Source organism: Panulirus ornatus, chromosome 15, assembly GCF_036320965.1.
Source record: "Panulirus ornatus isolate Po-2019 chromosome 15, ASM3632096v1, whole genome shotgun sequence".
Classification (NCBI taxonomy): domain Eukaryota; kingdom Metazoa; phylum Arthropoda; class Malacostraca; order Decapoda; family Palinuridae; genus Panulirus; species Panulirus ornatus.
In genome coordinates this window covers 3,063,528-3,081,308 of record NC_092238.1, presented here as the reverse complement: position 1 = coordinate 3,081,308, position 17,781 = coordinate 3,063,528, and the positions used below count along the sequence as shown (strand labels likewise).

At 42.0% G+C, this 17,781-nt stretch overlaps 1 protein-coding gene across 2 annotated transcripts in view; it reads left to right on the top strand.

Annotated features, from left to right (window-relative positions):
• Positions 1-17,781, top strand: part of LOC139753687 (uncharacterized) — a 30,815-nt gene that overhangs the window by 579 nt on the left and 12,455 nt on the right. Inside the window, exons 1-2 of one of the 2 annotated variants that reach the window (XM_071670371.1) lie at positions 5,532-5,641; positions 15,184-15,327. In XM_071670371.1, the coding sequence (XP_071526472.1) occupies positions 15,187-15,327 (141 nt within the window). In that variant the 5' untranslated portion in view covers positions 5,532-5,641; positions 15,184-15,186. Of the gene's footprint in view, positions 1-5,531; positions 5,642-15,183; positions 15,328-17,781 lie in introns of those variants that run through there. The other variant, XM_071670370.1, reaches the window with a different exon arrangement.

Here is a 17,781-nt window from a genome sequence, read left to right as displayed (position 1 = left end):
CATCTAATTTTTCTTAAATGATTTCTTAGCTATGGCTTAGAGTATGTCTTTGCGATGTAAATATGATGAATTTCACAATTTCAAACAACGAAAAGGAAATTACATGCACTGGTGTATTTATTCTGAAAACATGATCCTAAAGGAACTATCATCAATATGCGAGAAATTTTTATCCAGTGAAATTAATGTATCCATCATAAAAGGAAATATTCTCTCTCTCTCTCTCTCTCTCTCTCTCTCTCTCTCTCTCTCTCTCTCTCTCTCTCTCTCTCTCTCTCTCTCTCTCTCTCTCTCTCTCTCTCTCTCTCTCTCTCTCTCTCTCTCTCTCTCTCTCTCTCTCTCCCTGGAATGAAATCATAAGGAGTATTTTACGGGACTTGGAAAGAGAGCAAAATTCAACTTTTTTTTTGAAGCCGACACTGTAGTAGACAAAGGGAAATGGTAATGATATGCAGATGAGCCGAGGGGAAAGTAATTATATATTCACCAGCGCACGGAGCTAATTCTTAATAAATGTAAATTATCAGGACGATTTTTAAGGCCGGAGGAAGGCAGAGTCCACTTCAGCCCATCATTTGGGGGTCAACATAGGAGTTTCAATATTAGCACACAGGGAACGCACGTACGGAGCAGATGATTGCTTTTTTGTCAGAAATAAATGTAACAGCGAACTCACGACGGGACAATGCTTGATCTCGACGGTACGGTCTTTGGCACAACGGTACATTGTGTGAAAACGATGGTACGACCATTAATTAGGCTTGATGGCTCATGCTCTAATGATCAGGTCATCGTACTCATGGGTATAGTACCGTCGTGCTCCAGGGTCGTACCAATGTACCCAAGAGACTCAGGCCTTGAGCGTTACAAAAGAGATGGTAAATAATGAATGATAACGGAGGCGACACAACGAATCATGCTAAAAAAAATGCGATTGAATTATAACTTCCAAACATGAACCCTTTGCCCTACACCTCTATGTTGACCCACTTTCCCTCTTCTGTAGGTATTACTTTGGTTTTTGCTCCCGAGATCTGGTTGGTTGGGTGCCCACACCCAACCAACGCAGTGCTAGGCAAGCTGCTGCGTCACATGATTATTGTGTGGCTATCGGTAACTCATGGGTGGGCTGTTTTGATACCTGCTTCTTTCCCTACACGTCGAAGCTTTGGAATTCGCTACCTTCTCATGTCTATCCCAATAGCTATGACCTGGCTTATTTCAAAAGACCCATTTTTCACTTCCACCAAAATCCGTAAATACTTTCCCATGTCTTTTCCTTTTTTCGTTTCATAATTCGCTTTATATTTCAATCAAGGCCCGGCCTTGATGTGGACTTTCATCCGTGACTGGAGCCTTCAACATAAGAAAAAAAAAAGAGGGTTAACTCGTCATATTAAAGATATTAAGTCGTTGTTCACAAGATTATATATAAACGTGCACCTGAAATGCTGACACGGTCGCGTGTAATTAATATTTATGCGTTAACACAAGGCTATATTGAAGCTTTACCTTGACGCACCACACAACACAACACAGTAACACATATACAGATGTTAAAAGCAAGACCCTAGAAACCTCCCTGTCTCCCAGGGTGCTGCAACACATCTAAAAAAGACAGCACAAGTTGTACATACAAAACATTGAAATAACACACACACACACACACACACACACACATATATATATATATATATATATATATATATATATATATATATATATATATATATATATATATATATATATATATAAGTGAACGAATCACAATATATTAAGGAGAGAGGATACATAACACAGATACCTCCCATGCCTTCATGGCCCTTCCCTGCCTCTCCTGTACCCTGATTGTATTCCTAAGGATTAATTAATCCTACATTTGGGTTTACACAGCCGCTAATTACACCCACCTTGTCGGCATCAGCGCCGGGGTGATCCTGCAGGAGGATGAGGGAGCCAGGTGAGGGGTGCGGGCAGGAGTATGGCTGAGTGTGGGGAGAATTACCTTCATAACACTGGTTCACCCTGGAAGCACGACGGTACGATCCCTCAAGCACGACGGGGCGATCCCTCGAGCACGACGGTACGATCCCTCAAGCACGACGGTACGATCCCTCAAGCACGACGGTACGATCCCTCAAGCACGACGGTACGATCCTTCGAGCACGACGGTATGATCCCTCGAGCACGACGGTACGATCCCTCAAGCACGACGGTACGATCCCTCAAGCACGACGGTACGATCCTTCGAGCACGACGGTACGATCCCTCGAGCACGACGGTACGATCCCTCGAGCACGACGGTACGCCCCCAGCACGACGGAGCGATCCTTGAGAATGACGGTAGAATACTTGAGCACGACGGTACGACCCTTGGGTATGATGGAGTGAACTACTTTGACCTTGCCCTTCATGAACAGTGTTGACAGTGGCTGAAAAGGGTGACGAAGGTTCAGACTGTGTTTCTAGCTGGAAGCCACAGACGCTAGTCTGTGGCTGAGGAGACAGACCAGTGTTTGTGGCTCATATGTCTACCTGTGGCTCACAGAAGGCTGCATAACGATGTTTCGTCACACGGGTTTACGAAAATCACCATCCTAGGTCGTAATACATTGTCCTGGGACGTAAAATACTGTCCTAAGGCGTAAAACACTTTTCTGAAAGTAGAACACTGTCCTGGGACATATCACAAAGTGTCTTAGGGCGAAATACATTATCCCAGGAATTCATAAACTGTCCTTGGACTTAATAAAAGGTCCTAGGACGAAAGAATACTGTCCCAAGATGAAATCTGGAAAAGCCCACGTGCTGAGCGGATAATACCGCACATACAGGACTTACGACCCCAGAACCCTTATTACCAAGACTCGAAACATCATGACAGTCACACAAGCTCATCTCATTCCACGAAACAATCTCTCATCTCCTGGAACTCTGAGGAGACCTCTTTTATTACAGAGAGAGAGAGAGAGAGAGAGAGAGAGAGAGAGAGAGAGAGAGAGAGAGGAGAGAGAGAGAGAGAGACCCTGCAAGCAGGCACAAGATTTCGCAAGACACTTCGTTGGCCATCTGGTAAGAATAGTCTACTTTTTTTTCTTGTTCTCGTCTTCAAGTCTTACTGGCCGTATTAAGAAATATATTGCCTTTCCTCACATTGTCACAGATTTCCGTCACGAATGATACCTTGGCAGTACTGCATTTCTCCGCTTGTATAACTTGTATTTCCACTTTTTTTTTTTTATCATAACAACGACCGTTATCTTGAACGACCGTTATCATGAGGAACCATTATCGTGAACGAATGTTGTCGCGAACGACTGCTACCACAAACGACCCCGTTACCACGAGCGACTCCAGCAGGAGAGAAAGAATACTTCCCACGTATTCCCTGCGTGTCGTAGAAGGCGACTAAATGGGGAGGGAGCGATGGGCAGGAAATCCACCCCTCTCGTTTGTGATTTTCCAAAAGAAGGAACAGAGACTGGGGCCAAGAGAGGATATTCCCTCTAAAGCTTAGTCCTCTGTACTTAATGCTATCTCGCAAACGCGGGAAATGGCGAATATGTATGATATATATATATATATATATATATATATATATATATATATATATATATATATATATATATATATATATATATATATATATATGAGATTGCCGTACTTGAGAGGATAAACTACTGGAAAAACAACTGCCTGTGTAGTTGTTAATGATAATGATTTCATTTGTGATTTTTGTAAGCATTATCAAGTAGCTTAAACGGCTATTAATCCCATGAATACGGCAGCGCGACCTTTGGGCGTGATGGCGTGGCATTTGACTCGACCCCTATGGTAAGGTCAAAGGCCAGCCCCATCTCACTTGGCTAAGGACCTACCGTGGTGTTTAAAGTGTTAATTAAAAAATCACTGTTGTACTTTCAGTCATTGAAGAATAGGCTTCATGACTCTGTACATATCAAGTAATCAAGTACTAGTATGTATATATATATATATATATATATATATTACAGCTATAGACTGAGTGTGAACGAATGGGGCCTTTGTTGTCTTTTCCTAGCGCTACCTCGCTCACATGAGGGGGACGGGGTTGTTATTCCATGTGGCGAGGTGGCGATGGGAATGAATAAAGGCAGACAGTATGAATTATGTACATGTGCATATATGTATATGTCTGTGTGTGTATATATACGTATACATTGAGTTGTATAGGTATGTATATTTGCGTGTGTGGACGTGTATGTATATACATGTGTATGTGGGTGGGTTGGGCCATTCTTTCGTCTGTTTCCTTGCGCTCCCTCGCTAACGCGGGAGACAGCGACAAAGCAAAATAAATAAATATAATAATATATAATAATAATATATATATATATATATATATATATATATATATATATATATATATATTTGTTTGATATACTTATGGTAACCGACATGGCATGAGCAAAAACACCCCGATCTAAGGCAAATTCGAGTGAAAGGAAGAATTAAGAGAAAAAAATATAGAAATTAATCGGGGATCGCAAGTCTTTGCACATTTGGGTCTTCAAGGTTGAAAAGTTATAGGAAAGCGGATATATTGGAGAAGGAACAGTCTTATTTGTTCGAGCGACGGATGTATCATAACGGACAATCCTCGAGCGGCTGGTCTCCACACACAAACTGTGGGAAGCGGGCAGGTGCTTACCTCGGGCCCGTGCCTTAGTAGCAGGGCTCCACGAATGTACAGTTTAAATGGGGAATTACAGCTCAAGAGAACGGTGGCCAAAATAATACCTGTAGAAGAGAGAGAGAGAGAGAGAGAGAGAGAGAGAGAGAGAGAGAGAGAGAGAGAGAGAGAGAGAGAGAGCAATAACATCCCGGCGTAAGGGGTAGATGAGGAGAGGTGACGCCAAGAGAAGTAATGACACGGAGAGCTTTTGATTCCATAGATGTGTGAGGTTGTGCCATACACCTTTATAACGTCTTACCCTCATAAAAATATCTCGTTTGGAAACAAATACCCTCCGTTATTACTGATGATGTATTATATTAACAAGGAACTCCCTCCAATGGCAATGATTAGAATGTACGTATAAACGCAGATGTAGAAGTTCTCAAACGTTCTCTGCGTTACCCCCTGGCAACTACAAGTTTCGAGTCCTCGTGTCTTAGTGTTCTCACCCCAGCGTCTACCGATACATATTCATATATTTATATATTTTTGTCTAAATGATGCATTTAGCGAGCGATCGCAGTACGTTGGTTTGAACCAAGTGAGTCAGCGTTGTTTGTACGGGTGAAGGTAGCGTGCGTGCGTTGACATGGAAGATCGCATGTGGGTCCCGAAGCCATCAGGCCATCGATCCGAACACTCAGATCATTAAAGTGCTAACCTGCCTTAGTCAACAAAGCCTAGCTTTCCTTTACGTACAGGTAACGATCTAACCCTTAAGACCCGGGGCGGCATGTCCGTGTTCCGCTCCGTTACCACAAAATTCCTACGGTGCCTGAGGAACCAGCTGCCGGACACCAGTTCCGTGACTTCGGCTGCCTGAGGAACCTGCTGCCGGACACCGGCTCCGTGCCTCTGGCCCACAGGAACCTGGTAAAGGCCACCGCTGCCTGCTTGAGGAGCCTGCTGCCGGTCACCAGCTCCGTGAGTCTGGCTTTATAGATCCGTAAGACGTGGACAAAGACGCAAGGAGGCCATTTTTATACATACGGAGGATTAAGTGACATTTTGCAGTGGGTCGCGCTGTTGTGTGGTAGTGGTGACGGTGGATTATGATGGTGGGAGTAGTGGTGGTGGTGCACGGTGGTGGTGTGTGTCGGAATGAGTTTCCGGACAGGTAGCGCCCACACAACTGTTGACCTACGCTTCGCTCTGCTGTCTCACCCCGACCTCACTCCAGCCCTAAACAGATCACTGGTCTTCTCTTTATTAAGTTCAGTTCTTGAGTTCCTGACTCACGCACTACGTGTAAAGACGACAACACTGACAATCACTTGAACGCCAACTCACGATTCTCTCATATGGTTTAACAAGACAAGAGGGTACTGTACAATTGGAGTAAGCTATCACTTTAAGCCAAGGCGATCACTATCTAACAATGTAAACCGCTAGAGGGCCAAGTAGTCGAAATTAGGCGTCTGGAAGGTTATATATATATATATATATATATATATATATATATATATATATATATATATATATATCACTGACTGGAACTTAAAGCTTTGACGTCTCCCGTTCATAAAAAAAAGTAAGATTTGATTTCGTCCAACGACTCATAACAGGAGCAGAAATGAAGTGTCCTTTTTTTTACGGCATATTTCATTTTCCTAGCTTGGTATCTCTCACACATGTGGTAATTGCCCCATGCCCTCAGACGCACGTTGCCTGCAGTTTTAAAGACTTTATTTCCCCTCTGCATGTCTCTCTATGCCATTTCTTTGTTAACGTTTGCTTTCGTTTTCGCGTTCGCGTTTTTAATTTCCAGCTTGTGTGTATTTTTCCCCGAGGCAACCGACGTTTTTTTTTTTGTGTGTCAGATATGATCTCATTTCTTTTGCTGTAACCAGCTGCCGGCCGCTCAGTGCACTGTGAGCTGGCAACACTACCCCGCCGCAGTCCCGTGAGTTGTGGTTGTTTTTCAACCTTAACGTATGAAGGTGTCATGGATTGTGGCAAGACGAGTACTCAGGGAAGATTCTGTACACTTTACCATTTATATGTGTGAGAAGCCTTGGGTGCTCACTGTATAACCAATGTGATGATATCATCCATGTCTACTGTGTTCTTAACGGTGTTATCATACCTCAGACAACAGTTTGACCTAGATAACATATCCCCCCAAGGACATCTCATGATCGCAATGCGATACCATCTATGTCTACTATGATCATTGTGATCTTAACAAATGTTATCTTACCTCATATATTAGCTTGAACTAGTTAACATATCACCATGAATCTATCATGATCCATGCCTACTGTGATCTCAAAGAATGTTATCTTACTTTAGAGATTATCATGACCAAAGATAACATATAACCCAATAACCTCTGATGATAATATTTGTCATGATTAATTATAGTAAGTGTTTTAGTGTGTAATGAGATACAATAACACGCTGTTGGGTATTCGTTCGTGCTGCTGGTCAAGCGAAAAAAAATAGTACAATTTTATGTAGTTGGAGAAGTAATTATCATTAAATGTTATTATCCATTAAAATATGATTGATATGCTGGTGAGGCACGCACTATCTGACATCAGAGGAAATTAAAACATAAAAACGTAAAAATATATGTAAATAGTTGAAGTTGAAAGTTCAGTTTTCTTTCATTCAAATTGATTTTTCTTTTCAACCCATCATATTTAGCAAAATGATTTGGACAGTTCTCTTTATGTACTGTTGGAACTTATGCACTATATGATATACAAATTAATCATGTCATTAATTGTTCTTAGAAGATTAAGAAAAAAAAAAGGGATCAACTGAAGTTACGTAGCAAATAGAACAGCAAACCCTCATCATACACATCACCTTCACTATATATATATATATACCAACCTCATCATCATACACATCACCCTCATTATACACACCACCTTCACCATCAACACTACCATCATACGCATCACCATGCACATTAATTGTGCCTCTTTAGTCATAAGAAAAGTTTACAGGTACTGTAATTCTTTTTAAATCATCTACCTACTTTTCTAACGTTACCACAGTAAACTATGAGTTTCTGGTTTCTTCCACTATCACAAACAGCCTCGAAAGGACCCAAGGGTCTATTGTTCTTTGAGTTCCTGTGTATTTGTGTTCCTTTGTGTACTAGAAGAACAAGCTCCATTAGCACTACCACCACCAACCACCGTAACTAGTTACCACCACCATCTACTCTAACCCAAACCTCTATCTATCTTCAGCACAACCGCCATATACCACAGCCACCAGTACCACTATCTACCTTAAGTACAACCGCCATATACCACAACCACAAGTACCACAACCACCAGTACCACTATCTACCTTAAGCACAACCACCATTTACCACAACAACCACAAGTACCACAACCACCAGTACCACTATCTACCTTAAGCACAACCACCATTTACCACAACTACCAGTACCACCATCTACCGTAAGCACATCTACCAGTATCAACATCTACCATAACCATAACCACCGCTGACATCATTAATCGTAAATCATACAACCATTCTGGGTGGTAGGCACCATCACCTCTACAGTACCACACTCTCACCCACATCTTACCTACAACACCATCGTCGACCATCCTCTAAGCCACCAAGTGCAACAACCATCACGACGAGCATGGGAGATTCGACTCCGAGTCACGTCTCGGTGATTCATAACCGTCATAAGTTTCATTGATTCGCGGTTCTTCCAACAAATCTTGAATCTCAGCGTCTCTTTTGGATCTTATATTTTTCAGGCGTCTTGTCACCGACCTAAATCGAATTTTAAGCAGATCTTGACTGCACCAACTGCTCATCGGTGACCCAAATAGCCATATTATAGTTTGATTACTCTTGGATGCTATTTTCGAAACTGAATAACAAAGGGAACAAGAAATGTGGCGGCCGTGGCCAGATCCCGAGGCGATGTCGTCTTTAATGGCCTTCAATACTGCTGGATGATTCAGTAGCCAACGGCTTTCACCTCTACTCTCGGCCGCCGCTAGATATTCTATTTATAACCCAACTTGCTTACAAATAAGTCACTATTGTCCTTCATTCTGTGAACCTGAACAGAAAAACAACATCCTCGGCTTTGGACAGGTTAATGGCGAGGTAAACCCTAGCCTAGCCCCATGGCTTTGGCTGAAGCCATGGCTCTTCAGCCCGAGATGGAACACAGCTAGGCTTTGTCCTGCTCGGTCGCCCTGAGTGAAACACTGATCGAAACTATTCACTCGCTTAAAAGCATTAACAGCGATGCAAACACCACTGATGGTCTCCTAAAACAAGTTCCCCTTTATACAGACTCAATCGTACCAAAGAACCCTACCCGTTTTTAATTTAACATAGTACCCTCCCCTCCGCACAAACCCAAGACAAATGCGCGCCAAGAAATTCATATTTTCATGTCATTTTCTAACTGTTGATACAGTTGCCTTCGATATTAAATTATATTTGATGACGGGAGTTCACTGGGAGCAACAGATTCTCTGCGAACCAACTCAATACGTCTGCATGGCGAAGCCTCGCTTCCCTAACCAAAGGATGTCATACGAAACTGACGACAGTGCGGTGCATATTTTATATTCACATTCCTTCAATTTTTTTGCTATCTATTCATAGCTCTTTAGCTACATATTCAATGAAATAACCGTTCTGAATACTTCTCTACATTCAGTGAATACTATATTTTTGAAATGCAAAAACCATATAGTGATTATTTTAAAGTTATCCCTAAATATTCAGATCCGCAGCGGTAGAGAAAAGATTGGAATGCATATTGATATTGATAAAGAACTTCTAAGACAGAGATACAGATATATCAGATGCATGTAAACAGAGAGAAAGACAGAGTGACAGGGAAGATGTGATGAAAGGAAAAGAGATTCAAAACCGCAGATGAGAAACGCCGGTGAGAAAGACTCTTTAATGCTTATCAAAGGAAGATATGACCTTCTTGATGGACTATAAACAAGGGATGTGAGAGAACCAGCGATGCTCTTATCTTCTATCATTAAAAAGGTTTTTCTCTGCTTCTCTGCCAGACGCTTGTACAAAAACTACAAAATCATACCGATTTAACAACGACGGAAAGATAAAGGCTGAAGACAGATTAATTTGTAGGTGCCCCGGGAATTATTTGCACCATTCTAGAACCACTGAATGTCACCTGGGGTTGCATGCGCATTAACTGACGGGGGAGGGGGGAACTGGGCCATGGAAAACTAGGTGAATTGGTTCATGTTGACCTCACTGAGCAGCTCCTCGATGATGAACTACCCACTGAAGAATTCACTGCAGAAAAAAAAACTCCCCATTAAGCAACTCCATGCTAAAGAACTCCCCACTGAGCTCCTCCGCACTGAGAAACTCCCTACAGAGCAACTCCCCGCTCAAGGGCTCCCAACTTAATCTCCCCACCATCCCCCCCGAACCAGTGAATAACTCGTCGCTGAATTAGGCTCCCCAGAGGACGCCTTCCCTCCCACCCGTCTGGACAACTTTGTGCAGAACAACTTCCTCAGACCCAGCGTTCGCTATGTTCTCCCCAGCAGTCGTCACACAGTCCATTCCCATCTCCATTCGCAACCAGGAGAGCCAAGAAGCCAAGTCTTATCTTGTCCACAATATGTCGTCGTCAGTATTTCTTATACCTAATTACCAACGTGTCTTTTGATAATCTTGTGGCTTAACAGTTAGGACGTGTATATATATATATATATATATATATATATATATATATATATATATATATATATATATATATATATATATATATATACATTCAAGATGCATGACATTTTGTATAAAAAAAAAAAGGCAAAGCTTTACAGTCGATAAATTTACCACAAAATATCAGCGTTGATATTTCCTAGCCAAAGATTTACGTTCTATATATTTTTTGTATCATTTTCCATAGCTCTCGTAAGAAAAAAAAATATCTACACAGATACTTGCGTAAAATGCACGTGCATATTTTTCCGCTAAAAATGAATGGTACGCAATATTTTCCTGTGTATGTGTGTGTGTGTTTGTGTGTGGACACCACGCCTGCCAGAGCTGGTGGCCTCCCATGACTCCCTCAGCGGAAATCCATCCAACAAGGAAAAATCCAGCGAGTAATTATTTTCAGGAAACTGTCCAGAGGGAGAGATCTGGAAGAGAAGTTTGGCCGGGACGCAGTTATTCAGCCGCACCTCTGACTGGAATTTCCATCAGGAAGTGTGAGCCTGGGAAGTCAGACTTCGACAAGAGCCACAACACCTTGTCGAAGGTCACATTGTTAGGATCCCGATATAAGTCTCTCACCCTAAAGTGCATAACGGGTAACTAAGATAAAAACTATCGTAATCCTATTTGATTTTATTATTAACTTTTAATATTGAGCAGATAGAAAGTCTTATTATTCAAGCTATAGCTTGAAAAGCTGGACGAAGCTATAAATCAATTTAACAGCAATAAATCGTGAGGGTAAGTTTGTAACACCGACCCTGTAACCTTCACCATGGTCGCCTTAACGAGTGACAGCAGGTGGCACTTCGCTTTAATTGGCAGTAATAATGCAGGGATTAGCAGTGTTGGTTAGCACTGACGTGACCCAGGATGAGCCAGAGGAACCAAGTCACGGATGTTGAGACTATATCTCATATCATTTCCGTACAGACACCTCGAACGGTGAATAGACTTAGACGGAGGGATGGATGATCGCAGAGATACATGAGTGGGAATAAATATAAAAATATACATAGGTAGAAAGATACTGGGGAAGAAAAAAAACGTAGAGAGAGACCGACAGACAGAAAGAGAATATGATGTGGACATTTTCGTCTGTTTCTGGCGCTACCTCGCTGCACTGGAAACGAGAAACTAGTACAGAAAATTATTATTATTATTCATTATTATTATTATTATTATTATTATTATCATTATTATTATGAATTTATGTATTCATTTACATAATTCAATTGTAAGATGGAATCTTATTTTCCGATATCCCCGTTGATAAGAATGATGACGGTTGGGGTCCGCTTCAGTGGTCAAAGGTCAAATGTTATCCATAACATATCGGCTGCGGATTTAGCCGCATGTACCCTCGGCCGCGTCAGGAGCCGCCAAGGACCAGCGGTTGTCAGGCTGAAATATACAGGTCACGAAGCCTGTAAGTCCGGTGCAGGATACGACCGTTTTTTGTTCATGAAGGGATTCATCCGTGGCTCCCGGAACCATGTAAGTCCGGTGCAGGATACGACCGTATTTTGTTCATGAAGGGATTCGTCCGTGGCTCCCGGAACCATGAACTGTTCCTATACAGATGGCATGGTATGGCAGGTCATACTATGACACTACCATCACCTCAGCATTCGTTCTGTTTCTGAACTTCAGCCGAGGATGTCCCGAGTGCTTGGATGAAGCGTTGTGTGGAGAATATTTTTCGGTAAAACTGAGAAATAGATTCTGTAAATGTGATATATATATATATATATATATATATATATATATATATATATATATATATATATATATATATATATATATATATAACCTTGTCACTAGTGTCATGTGCTCTACAGAGAAACTAAGAAAGACCATAAAAAGATTGTACAAAGCGCAAGTACAGTGGTCTTCAGTAACACACACACACACACACACACACACACACACACACACATATATATATATATATATATATATATATATATATATATATATATATATATATATATATATATATATTATAACTCCTCCAAGTCCTCTCCCTTCTCCATGGCTCCCCGTCGTCCATCTCTCTCCATCCCCTCCCAGTCGTCACCTTACCTACCTCCTCCCAGCGCCCGCCCACCAGACCATCAGAGCCTCACCCTTCCTCACTCCCTCCTTCTCCTTCCAACCGATGTTTCGCGCCTCATCCCTTCCTGATATGTTTTGTTTGTTTGTTTTTTTCTTTTTTACCTCTCCACGTCAAGGTACATGGCTGCCTCACGTATGACTGGTCGTGGTAGGGTTTTGTCAGCGCACGTCGATATGCCAATGATCCATACATCAATACTGGGATCAATACTCCTCTCTACTATTGCCTCTGGTCGGCTGGTGCATGAGGATCAATGTATACTGAATACACATCCCCCGTCGTTTGTACTAAGGCTTTGACATTCGCCCGGCTGAATATCCTTTGTTACTTCCTCCACATTCAGTTACCAGTCTTCAAGACATTAAAATAATTTTTATTCATGAGACACACACTATCAATATCTGGTCTAGTTTGCCTGCGACTTGGTTCATCCTTTAGAATACGAGGAACGAGAACACTAATGCTAGGAAGACGTGGAAGTGATCTTGTCGTGTTTGATTAAGACGACACAAGTTGATGAAGTTCAAACGTTACCATGTGTGGGATGCGGTTCTCCCCAGGGACTGCAATCAGAGTGTGGCAAGAACGAAAAGAAATGATCTAGGCTCCCTCAGGAAATATGAGACAGGAGGAGAATAAGATAACCCGAGCTAGAGCAAATTTGATGTGGCTCTCCCAGAGAAGAGTCATGTGATCCGCTCGTGAGCCTGAGAGGTTAACGTAGTCCAATAACAGTAGACATGAGACTACAGTAAACAGCTTTTAGTAAAGATGTTATGTAAGAAAAGGGGATGAAGGGAGACAAAAAAGGCGAATAAATGAAGAGACAGAGAGGAAGAGATATGTAGGATGCTATTAGAGGAAGGGACAACACTGGATGAAATGATGCACCGTCGAGGTTGCCTTGAACATGAAACGGAAATGTATCTTTGGAGAAATGACCAATATCTTTGTAGATGTGATGTGGAAAGGAAAAAGAAGGAGAGCGCTGAATAAAAAGAGAGAGATAATATATAACGTTAGTATGAAGGTGTGGACGAAACAGGTACACTAGGTGTGATGTATAAAGAATTCCAGTTGCTGTGTTGTGGGGAAACAGCGTACAGCTTAACTAATAATAGAACAACCTCATCTCCCATGCTGGTCCACCTGTTCCTACCCTGTTTGTATGACTGCATCTGCCATGCTGATATTCCTGTGTTTCCTGTATTAATATGTCTTTCACCCTCGTTAATATACTTGTGTCTTTAATACGAGTGCAACAGGATCTTCCATGGCAATGTACCAATGCCCAGTTTAGATAAACGTGGGAGTCCTTTCATGACATGCTTTCTCTCCCATGGTGATATACGTATATTCTCCCATCCTGGGATATATATATATATATATATATATATATATATATATATATATATATATATATATATATATATATATATATATATATATATATATCGCAAGGAAACAGACGAAAGAATGGCCCAACCCACCCACATACACATGTGTATACATACACGTCCACACACGTATACATATATATATATATATATATATATATATATATATATATATATATATATATATATATATATATATATATATATATATTGTATAATTCAGTTCTCATGGTAATATTCTCCCACGTTCATATGCCTGGGTTTCGGCTGTTGGTAATCCTCTCTTCTATGGCGGAATTACGCATGTCTCCCATGTTTATTTAACTACATCGTTTGTTTATATATCAGTCTATTTGTATCTCCCATGTATATGAAGCTACGTTACCCACGTCAGCATAACCTACAGCCTCCAAGGTCAATATAACAAAAGTTGAACGCCTCTCTGTGTCAGGTTCTGTTAATTCAAAATACTAATTGTCTTTGTTCACCTTCCATCGACCGGATCTGGACCATTTACCAGCGAAATCCTTTCGTCAAAATAGTCTTTATAGATCTATATCCAGGTGAGCAAATTCAAGCGGGTAATCATCATAAACACATTTTATTTTTTACGTTTCTCTCCTGATTTCCACGGGGGACAACACACGACGGGTCGTCCACACGACGGAGGGAGGGAGGGTCGGCCTCGGGCCGGGAGTTGCAGGATAATTGCCTCCCTTGGGCTTTCCCTTGACCAGGGAACGTCAACCAGCGAAAGAAGTGGTACAGTAGAAGATTCTGCGAGGGTGGCACACGGCTGACTGTGAAGGTAGAGAGCGAGTGGTTGATGAAGCTGACTGGGGAAGGCAGTGTGACTGGCTGACGAGGTTGACTGTGATGGTGGGAGTGACTGGTTCTTTCTTCATGTCTGATTCATTTCTCCAATTGGCGATAACAGGGTCTGTCCACAGGTCACATGACAGCCATGCGTCTACAGAAAACTACAGGCATATACAGACAGTTACAGACAGCTATAGACAGGTACAGGTTGTTACAGATAACTACAGAGAGTCACAGTTAGCCACAGAAAGCCACAAAAACACGTCCATCAACAGCGTAAACACACACACACACACACACACACACACACACACACACACACACACACACACACAGGATGTACATCACGACAGTGAACTAATTCAATTATATGAAATGTACACAACTTGTAAACAAGAACTACCTCTTGCTTTCCCCAGGAGATGAGTGTGGTGGCGTGGGCGTTGACGGCGGCGTTTAGCGTGGCGCTGGCGTTGGCTCCGCCCGTGGCCGGTCAACGCGCCCCTTGCTACGAGTGCGAGCTGTACAAAGACTCACACCCGCACTCTAACCCCTACATCGCCGTGAGTGTGTTTCTCCATCAGTGTCCACCGTCTCCACGCACTCGACGTGTGTCAGACGATGGGTGACTTGCTTTCTAAGTCCCACACGTCTGTAAAGAAAAGAAAAAAATTTACATGTTATTTTGACGATTATGTTCGTGTATGGTCCGTGAATCTACCATCAACATTACCATCTCAAAGACCCACTGGTATCACTGTCGTGGTCAGTGCAAACGCGTGCACCAACATAGTCCAGAATATTAACATGTGAATTTTTACCTTTACCAAATGGGTTCTCTCCCCCCGGGAGAGGGAGGGAGACATCAAAGCTCCCAGCTATACTCCCCAGCAGAGGATGGCCACATCAAAGCTTGTCTTTACATATGTTTCATACTCAGAGGGTAAGGTAACTAATTGCTGCCGCCTATACAAAGTTACAGGAATTTTCTGGTTCGCCACAATGTGTGTGTGTGTGTGTGTGTGTGTGTGTGTGTGTGTGGTTATTAACTATCGAATGGTGTGGAAAGGAAGTTGAATTCATACCGGTTGAATACAACTTGCTACACGTCTGTATGCTGTCTGTCGACATCCGTATGACAGTACGTTCCATCCAGCCACTGCTGTCATACCCTGAGTACTTCTTTACATCCTTTCCATTAAGTTTCCATCTTACTATCATGTTCTGGTCTCTGGTTAGCTCTGTCCCTGAATCTTACGAAGAGTTAATTGCTCACTATTGACTCCATTAGATTAGAAACATGAAGGTTATGATCAAGCCACGCCATACTCTTCTCTTCTCCATGGTGGACAAATCTATGGCCTCTAATTTCTCACCAAAACTCGGTTTGGTTCATTTTGGTACTATCTCCGTTGCTCTCCTCTGGACCTTCTCTATAAGTTCTATGTGCTTTTCAAAGCGCGGTGACCAAACATGAAGTACATCCTTGTAGTTTAGGCCTAATATCTTGTAAATATTTTATATATTAGTGTATACATATGATTGACTTCGATATTTAATATCTACCGGGACACAGTTTGTCTGCTTTACAATATTCCTGAGGTGGGGGGTTCTAGAAGATAACAGGTTAGGGACGGCGAGGGCGTGAGGTCCTACTCCAATACAGAATCCTGCTGGATAACCTTCCTCTCGAGACACCTCTATCACTATGCTTTATGCTCAACACTCTACGTATATTCGGGTTGAATTTCATGAACCAGACTCGTAAATCAGGCACTTTCCCTTCCTCCAGCGACATATGCAACGTTTCAAACGGCTTGTCAGGTGTATTTATACACACTTCTTCAGCACATGTGGAGCAATTCTATTAAGACTAAAAGCCTTATCATAGGTCAAGGCCCCTCAATCAGTCAGTTTATGCCTTCTCTAACAACTTCAACGTTTGCCAAGACCTCTTCCTCCTTCCATCCCACTGGTGTTGGGGCTATAGTGTCCTCCACTGTGGAAACACACAGCAGAAACTTGTTATTCAGTTCCTCACATAACTTAACATCATCCTCTTCAACTCTTCCCTCCGAATCCCTAGGCTCGTGTGGGTGATTATTGTGTGCGATTGCAATATGTGTGTTAGTGAGTGTTTTGCAATCGTGTTGCCCCCGTCTCTTAACCTTGTATGTATGTACCATGGCTATGTATATGTACACACACACCAGCCTATGCCACCTATTCTATCGACCAGCCCTTTGAGGAGGATGAACAGCTAGGTGGACTGTGGACCGGCTGCCGTGACCAGGATTCGAACCTTTGTGCGTTTGATCCCAGGCGGCTCCGTGCAAGCGTGACGGTCAGTAACGCTAACCGCTACACCTAGGACGCCCCTGTGTGTGTGTGTGTGTGTGTGTGTGTGTGTGTGTGTGTGTGTGTGTGTGTGTGTGTGTGAAATATAAAACTGAATTTTATATCATTAAACGCTGATTATCCAGACGCTTTTCGTAATCATTCATCGTGGAATATGAAACAATTGTGAGAAAAATATTATTTTTATATCTATGTGAACGTCATAAACACGATGCTTATGACGAGATCTGTTGCCTAGAATACTGACGCGTAGCTCTCTCTCTCTCTCTCTCTCTCTCTCTCTCTCTCTCTCTCTCTCTCTCTCTCTCATACAAACACACACACACACACCTGTCTTTGATCAAGACCCGAAGGCGAAGTAATACGACTTAAACACTCTAGGTGTGTTGACAAGTCTGTGGGAATGTAGCGAGAGTAGGCCAGCCTCTATGTTATCGTATTGACGATCATGTCCACTTTAGGTGATGAAGACACTTAACTCTCTCTCTCTCTCTCTCTCTCTCTCTCTCTATATATATATATATATATATATATATATATATATATATATATATATATATATATATATATATATATATATATATATATATATATATATACATGGTGATAGCTTTGATGATGATGATGACAGGAGAGGTCGCTACTTGGCCAAACGCTCG